The sequence below is a fragment of the Panicum hallii genome, chromosome 4 (assembly GCF_002211085.1).
Source record: "Panicum hallii strain FIL2 chromosome 4, PHallii_v3.1, whole genome shotgun sequence".
Taxonomy (NCBI): domain Eukaryota; kingdom Viridiplantae; phylum Streptophyta; class Magnoliopsida; order Poales; family Poaceae; genus Panicum; species Panicum hallii.
Genome location: NC_038045.1, coordinates 3,076,853 through 3,085,040, shown reverse-complemented (window position 1 = coordinate 3,085,040; position 8,188 = coordinate 3,076,853). Strand labels below are relative to the sequence as shown.

Sequence of the window (8,188 nt, the reverse complement as noted above, 5' to 3'; positions counted from 1 at the left end):
AAGCCCGGGAGAGGTTCCATCGGATCCAGGAGGCTTACGAGGGCACGCGCGTTTCCCTACGTTTGTGCGTACGAAGTTCGATGGATGCGTATGCTGATAGAGTGAGTATACATGCGGCAGTCCTGTCGGACGCCTCCAGGAGGGCCGCGTACGACGCGGAGCTGTCCCCGCCGCATCCTGATCCGGTGAACTATTTCCCGTCGAGTTCCGGAATTTGTATGCGGATGGCGAGAGGGGTGGCTAGCTATGATGCCCATCTGAAGGCAACAAGTTAGTTGAACTTTGCTTTGCCTTATGCGCGGTAGAATGCTCTGGACCCTAGCTGTTTGCGGCACCTACCCCATTCGATCCCACAGCAATACCTTTCCAACGCTATATATTATCCTTCTGCTAGCCTTCTTCATTCATCAGTCTTCTTCCTTCTCGAGTCCTACTCTTGTGCAGGCCTCCTCCTATTTACAATAGCTGTAGTCATCAATCTACCACCTCTATCTGTTATATTGATCTGGCAGAGTGAGCAGCACATACCCTGATCCTCTGCACCTACCGTACATCGCCGGACCATCACCCCAACCGGCAGAAGCCTACCATAGTGTCCTCCAACTTTTCTCTCTTGGCCAGACCTTTATCAGAAGTACCCATAAATCATGAACCTCGAAGCCTCAACCTAGCTCTAGATCCCTGATTCTAACCCACCTTTGGAGCTAGTGAAAACTATTAAGGGGAGATAGAAAGATATGAGCCAGTGGAGAAATACATAGATAAAATGGTTTCCCATGGAAAAAAAGAAAAAAAAACTTGCCACAAGATGAAAATAGGAGGGTCCTTGGTTCGTGATTCTGGGTACTTTTGGATTTTTGGGTTTGGATGTTGTTCAACCAATCTGCATCCACCAATCGCTGCGCGCATCGACTCGACAAGCTGCAGCGGCAGGAAGACCAGGAGAGGTTCCATCAAATTCAGGAGGCTTACAAGGGTATGTATGTGTGTTTTCCAAGATGTGTTCATGCATAATTCGATGTTTGTGTATGCTGATTGAGTGAGTATACATGTGGTAGTCCTGTTGGACGCCTCCAAGAGGGCCATGTACGACGTGGAGGTGTCCCCGTCTCATCCTCATCCGGTGGATTCTTTCCGGTCGAGGGCCAATATTTGTTGTCAGATGGCGAGGAGGGTGACCAAGATGCAACAATACGTGATCATGATGAAACAGGTGGCATTGCGTCGTTGCCTTTTTCTTTCTTACATGTCTCCACCGGATAGTATAAACCACCGAAACTAAAGCGAGACTCCCATGCATTTTGTAACATGGTGTGCACCTCTGATCGACCGACATGCAGGATACCAAGCCCACCATGGAGGAGATGGACTCCATTATTATGGAGATCAAGGCCTGCTCACCCTTGTCGTGGTCGTCTCGCTCTGATGCAAGAACCGGTGGCGCCGGCCCCCATAAAGCTGTGAGGAACGTCGCTATAGCCCATTCAGCCGCAAATAAACACTAACTTCTTCTAGTGTCATTCACCAACCAACGGTGCTGAGCTTAAGACTGATGAACAACCCAAATAATTGCATCCTCCTATATAGCATAGGGCAGGTTACCTAGCTACCTATTGTAAGATAAAAAATGAGAGTTGTGTACTAACGTGGACGCGCTAGGTTGCTCGAGCTGGCAGTGTTACATCGCCAAGAAACGCAACAATTTTCTCATCAGGCTGTCTTTTTATGAACTACCTAGTTTAAAGACAAGAAAAGATTGTAACCAATGGAAAGAAGAAGAAAACACAATGGTACTAGAAAGTTTCTTGTAAAAAAAAATAGTACCTGCAAGTTTTGCATCCTCTCCCGCCCTTGTTTGGAATGCAAGTTTATTTTTCTCACATCCAATTTTTTCTCTAATATTCGTGCGAAATTATTCAGGAGGGCAAAACATATTATAAATATAACAACAATATATAACATATCTAAGATAGAAATTGTGACCATAGCATTTTTTTGCGAGGTCCAACTTTGGATGATGTTTCGGCAATCGCCATAGCAAATGGCAATTTTGTCAAATGATCTATGAACTTTACTATCTTCTTCGACATATCCCAACTCATCCTTGAAAGCGACTCCTCCACCACTTTCTTCACCTGAGAAATGCAATAACTCTTACACCGTCCCGATATAGAATAATTTTCTTATTGTCATGGATGGAGGATAATAAGAAACCCTCTTTCACTCTCTTAAAACCTGAAATGTAGATAACATGTTTTTGACATGTTCCCAACTCGAGTGGCAACATTCTAAAAAAATAATGCAGGAGCAAAGCACTACAACTTTGCAGAAATATCTTACCCACTTATATAAGGCAATTTTGCAATCTAGTTCACATTCACTCAATAAATGATAAATGACAATCTACCAAAATTCCAAATAAAAAATAGTATTGCAATTTGATGGGACCCAACAGAAAAAAGATAAATAGATATTATTTAAGGATGAAAAAAAGGAGCTAGCGAATATGTGAAAGTGGTTTTGCAAGATAAATAGTCACGCAAAGAGACGTACTAGAATGTCGACAACTGCGACACATGGCGTGCTATGCGGCGTGCTAGCGTGGCCACAACATGTGGCACGCGGTGCGACGCACAATCATCCATGCTAAGAGAGAAGAGGCCGCACGCTAGTTGCTCACGAATTTTTCTTTACCTTGTGTGCAATGGATGTGCGCACTGGTGCAAGATGGGTCACGCAAAGAGACGCACTAGTGTGTCGACAGCTGCATCACATGGCGTGTTGCGGTGCCCTAGCGTGGCGATGCAACATGTGGCACGCGATGCGGCACAAAACCGTCCATGCTATGAGAGAAGAGGCGGCACGCTAGTTGCTACGGATTTTTCTTTGCCTTTTGTCCAGCGGATGCCGTGCGCGAGCGCACTAGTGCGAGATGGGTTACATAAAGAGATACACTAGTGTATCGATAACTGCGACACATTGCGTGCAATACGGCGCACTAGCGTGGTAACGGCCACAACATGTGGCACGCGGTGCGGCGCACAACCGCCCATTCTAAGAGAGGAAGAGGCACGCCAGTTGTTCGCAGCACCTACCCCATCCGACCCCACATCAGAGCCTCTCCAACGCTATATATTCTTCCACTAGCTTTCTTCTTTCATCAGTCTTCTTCCTTCTCTAAATCTCCTCTTGCATAGGTCGCCTCTTGTTTACAATAGCTTTAGCCATCAGATCTGCTACCTCTATCCATCATATTAACCTGACCCCTACCCTGATCCTCTCAACCTACCGCCAGTCTATCACCCTAGTCGGAGGTATCCAATCTTGGTGCGCACCAACCTTCCTTGCTTGGCCTGATCTCTACATCCAAAAGTACCCAGAATCATGAATCTCAAACCTCAATTCTAGTTTTATATGGATGACCTTAACGTAGTTTTCAAATCCGATGTCATCGGCGATGGAGAAGACGATGAAAGATCTCTTCGCAGCTAGCGCGAAGATGGGCAAAAGAGAGAAAGGTATGAGCTATTGGAGAAATACCTAGATAGAATATGACTTCTTGTCAGAAAAAGAGAAAGAAAAATAGGAGAGGCGAGGGTCCTCGATTCGTGATTCTGGGTACTATTGGATATGGATGTCATTTAGCCAGCCTGCGTTCACCGCCGGTCGACTCGGCTTGCATAGGAGTGGCTCCGCTCACCGCGCGGTCCGCGGCGTACAAGCGTCGCGGTCGGCAGTGCTCGCCGCGCCCGGCATGCGATGCTCATCTCGCTGCGGCGTACAGGTGTCGCGGCCGGCCACAGGCTGGCGCTGGCACGCCGGCCGTTTCCGCCTTTCCGGGGCGGGGCCGCTCCCCCGCGCGCGGCCGTTGCAGCCCGGAGCCTCGCGCTCCTCGACGACTGTCGCACGCCCCGAGGTTCCGCGCGCGCGGCGTGGTGCCCACAAGACTTTTTCGAACGGGTCGCGCTGGTGCCCTCGCGTCCCTCGTGTTCGGCGTGCTACAAGACAGGCGGGTTGGGGGGCCGGTCCAGGCATTCCAATCTCCGGCGAGTGGCCTTCAGCGAGAGCAGGGCAGACGGAGAGCGGCGATGGGCGGAGGCTCCGGGAGGCCGTGCTACTACGCGGTGCTGGGCGTGTCCCGGGACACGTCCGCCGCCGACATCCGCGCCGCCTACCGCCGGCAGGCCCTGGTGAGTTCGTAACTGCGTACCCCCACCCCCACGCCGCCTTCTCCCTTCTGTTCGGCTTCCGAACGCACGCGACGCACGGCGGAGCGCGCCTTTACGTCGGCCGGTGTGCTTTACATGTGGGAACTGCTTGCAGAAGTGGCACCCGGACAAGCTGCAGCTGCAGGGGGACGACGACGACCGTCGTTGGGCGAGGGAGGAAGCCAAGGCCAGGTTCCAGCAGCTGCAGGAGGCGTACGAAGGTAGCTGGTGCCTTTTGATTTCCTATATATGTGTCTGCGTGAACTGAATTCGATGGATGTGCATTTGCTGATGGAGAGAGTTTGATTCGTGGCAGTGCTGTCGGACGCCTCCAAGAAGGCGGCGTACGACAGGGACGTCGTCGTCGTCTTCCCGTCCGAGTCCGATCTAGCGAAAACTTTCCAGGCCATGGACGACCTGCTCGACGAGATGGACGGGCTGGTGGAAAGCATGAAACAGTTTCTGAGCAGGATTAAACAGGTGACATATTCGTTGCCTGCTTCCTCGTCGTCCTTGCCCATCTCGTGGAGCGAGCGGTGCCCCTTTTTTTGACGCCGGCCGGGCATCTTTGATGTGATCCACGTATATGCAGGAGCCCAACCTCACCATGGACGAGATGCTGGCCATGATGGACGAGGAGATCAAGAAGTGCTGCGGCGACCAGCCTCGGGCGCCAGGGAGATGGACGCCGCCGTCTCGCTCCGCCGCGGGAACTAGTGCCGCCGGCGCCCAGGCAGCTGGTGCCGGAGACGCCCGCGGGAAGTCGTCGTCCTCGACACCGAGACCCCGTGGCACCAAGTGCCCGCCGCCACCGGGGTTCTACGGCCCGTTCGGCCGCACAGGCTAGCTGTGCTTCATGTACCGACCGAATGCGCTGTCATGAACCAAACAATTCTAGCTGTAGCCCCGAAATATCCTAGCTAGTAGGGCTGGGTACTGATGAACAACACCTGTGTTACTGTGTACTAAGGGATAATCCGCCAGGTTTGCTCGAGCTGGCAGTGTCACATCAACAAGACAGGTGAAGGATCCGTCTATCGCTCATTCGAGTGATTTGAAGTATCAACTCACTCAAGTGATTCGGGCAATCAAATCACTCAAAAATACAATAAGAAAAAAAAAGTGAAACAGAGGCAACCAACACCCGATTTGTTTAACCATCCGATCAAAACCAAACGAACCACAATTAAAGTAGGAAGAAAACTGAAAAATACAAAGAATGACGCTGGAACCTTTGAGAATCCTTTAGGTCCAAACGCAAACTTAACAGAGTTTAAAAAACAAAATATTTTTATGGATTACAAAACACAGAAAGTAGGTTATGCATTTGAAATCCCACAAATGCACACAGAAAATAGGTTATGCATTTGAAATCCCACAAATGCATAATGCAAAGCCCAAAAAGCAGACTAAACAGAATTTCAAAAAACGCAAAAAATATTATGGATTAGAAAACATAGAAATTTACTTGTGGATTTTACAGGACAGTCTGGACTTGAAATTTAACATATTTGAACTGTAAATTTTACTACAAGTTCAAAATGTAAGTAAACAATGACAGTCATCTGATTGATGTCATGATAACTAAATATTACTATAACATTTATATTGAAATTCGGATTATAAATTTAAATAACATATTCAAATAATAATACAATGATAGGATAAATAAATATAAATAACACATAATAATCATTAAAATTATAGTCATATGAATGCTGTCAACATAGCACAATCTTAGTGTAAGAATAAATAAGAAATAGGAATTAAGGTTGAGTGAAAAATAAAATAGTAAAATAAGAACCTAGATGAGTGGACAATAAACGTGGGCCAAATTGAGTAAATTTTGAAGAAAAACAAAAATCCAATCTAAATTATACATCATAGCCTATATACACAACAGGCTCAGACATAGAAACCGAGTCATACTCGACGAGGACAAGACAATAAGTAAGAAAAGAAAAAAAAAGCAATGGCAGACTAGTAAATAAGAAGACTAGTCGAGTATGACAATAATAAGATGTGGAATCCTTCCGCCGCCACTCTTTCTTTCCTCAGTACGCGCAAGGATGTTTCGATCCGGAGGCCCATTGCTCGAATGGATAAGTTGATCAGTCCGGTGTCGGATTGATGCGGTGTCGAGTGCTTCCTCTGACAAGCAGCCATGGCTGGTTGGCAGATGATTTGTTCGAATATGAGCAAGAGGGCGTGGAGGAGGCATGCACTGGTGAGATATTTCAAGAGTTGTCCAAATTAGTTGAGACCAATTTGATAGAATCGAACATGAGCAAGAGGATGTGTGCTATTTTGACATGATTGAAGTAATCCCTGTCCCTGCTGCTTATTCAGTTAGTGTCTTTCAGAGTCCCGCTGCTCATTCAGTCTGATTTAGTTTGTACAGTATTTCAGTTAGTGGATCAGGTGTTACTTTCAGAGTCTCTTTCAGTTTTTAGAGTCCCTGCTGCTCATTCAGTTACTGTCTTTCAGAGTCTGTTTTCATTTCGTAATTAAGAGAGGTTTTGCTATTACTTACTATCTTCTAGGTTAAATGATTGAAAATAGATAACAGCATATTGTGGCTCACTAACTTGGAGACCTCCATTGCAAGTATGAATGGTTTTTGTTTTATACTTAAGTATGAATGTTTTTTAAGTCTTTCAGCTAAGGTTCAGATGTTACCTTTGTTTTGCTGCTGCCTGATCCAGTCAAGTTTGTTAGCATGTTTGATAACAAGAGCATTACTGCAATATTTTGTTCTATGATGTGTAACACTTGATCCACTAGAAGTAACACTTGATTACTGTAACATTTTGTTTTTAGATTCCTATTAGCAAGTTTGGTTGCCTGATCCACTAGAGCCCTATTAGCATGTTTGATAACAAGAGCATTACTGCCAGTCAAGGTTCAGGTGTATATGTTTTGCTAGCTGCTGCCTGATCCAGATGGAAGTAATCCTGATTTTATTTTCCTTGCTTAATGCTGTTTGCCTGTTACCTTTTCATTAAATTATGTACTCATAATGTGGAATAAAATGTTTTGTTTAATTCACTATGTTAGGTGGTGCTATGGATAATTCTGATCGACTGCACGGGCAGGCTTGAGCACGGCAGGACCATACAGCCCACACTCGAGGACTGCAGCAGGCAGCGAATGATTCTGATCCAGCTTTGGGGCTGCGATGGATGGGTGCAGCAATGGATGGAGGGGGCGGCGATGGATCGGCGGAGGAGACCAATCGGTGTTTTCTCGGAGGAGAGAAAAGATACGAAGGTTGGGAGGTTTTGAATATGGAAAGTTAAGATATATCTAGTCTCTTGGATTACCCCATAGAATTAGGTGGTTTTCTATTTTTACAAAGAGGTATAATCTCCAAATTTAGCAAACATAATACCTAGTAGGCTGTTAGAGATGCCCTAGTAACTGAACGCGTCGCTTTCCCCTCGCATGTGTGCAAGGCAACTGAACGCATGGCTTACCGACGCATTTCATTCTGTTGAGAGCTAGCAACCGAGCCATTTTTTTTTAATTTCCCGTTGAATGTCCGCAGATAGATCAACTGGACGTACACATCGCTCTCCGGCCGCGACATGAGGTGGCCGAACAACACATCGCTTTCCATGACACGGCCTGACGAACGCATCGATATACAAGCACACATCGCTTACCTTACCGAACAATCTCAAAACACATCGCTTTCGGGAGCGGCTGCAGGAACCCAAAGTGAAGGACCAGATAGACGACCGGAGGGGGGATGAATGGTAGCCTAAAATTCGATTTGAAAAATTGAAGAGAAAAGTTCCGATTACACCCAACACACCTCGGACGAAGAGTATCAGTACCGCACAGCTCAGAACGACTATCAGCACTAGGAATACTCTTGACTTACAATCGGAAGCTCGATCGAGAAAAGTCCAAACAAAATCTCACAAGTTCAACCACGCAGATGATCCGATACCTAAAGCACCCAAATGGAGCCAAAA

The 8,188-nt window shown here is 46.8% G+C and overlaps 2 protein-coding genes across 2 annotated transcripts; both read left to right on the top strand.

The window, feature by feature from the left end:
• The first annotated feature begins 528 nt into the window (after positions 1–528).
• On the top strand, positions 529–1,710 carry LOC112888405. The gene is made up of 3 exons (XM_025954613.1): positions 529–976; positions 1,059–1,213; positions 1,341–1,710. The coding sequence occupies exons 1-3, from the start codon at positions 868–870 to the stop codon at positions 1,503–1,505; spliced, it is 429 nt and encodes a 142-aa protein (XP_025810398.1). The 5' UTR covers positions 529–867; the 3' UTR covers positions 1,506–1,710.
• Positions 1,711–3,167: 1,457 nt separating this feature from the next.
• LOC112889986 lies at positions 3,168–5,270 on the top strand. Its single transcript, XM_025956803.1, has 4 exons — positions 3,168–4,190; positions 4,324–4,429; positions 4,525–4,688; positions 4,801–5,270. The coding sequence occupies exons 1-4, from the start codon at positions 3,552–3,554 to the stop codon at positions 5,053–5,055; spliced, it is 1,164 nt and encodes a 387-aa protein (XP_025812588.1). The 5' UTR covers positions 3,168–3,551; the 3' UTR covers positions 5,056–5,270.
• The last annotated feature ends 2,918 nt before the right edge of the window (positions 5,271–8,188 follow it).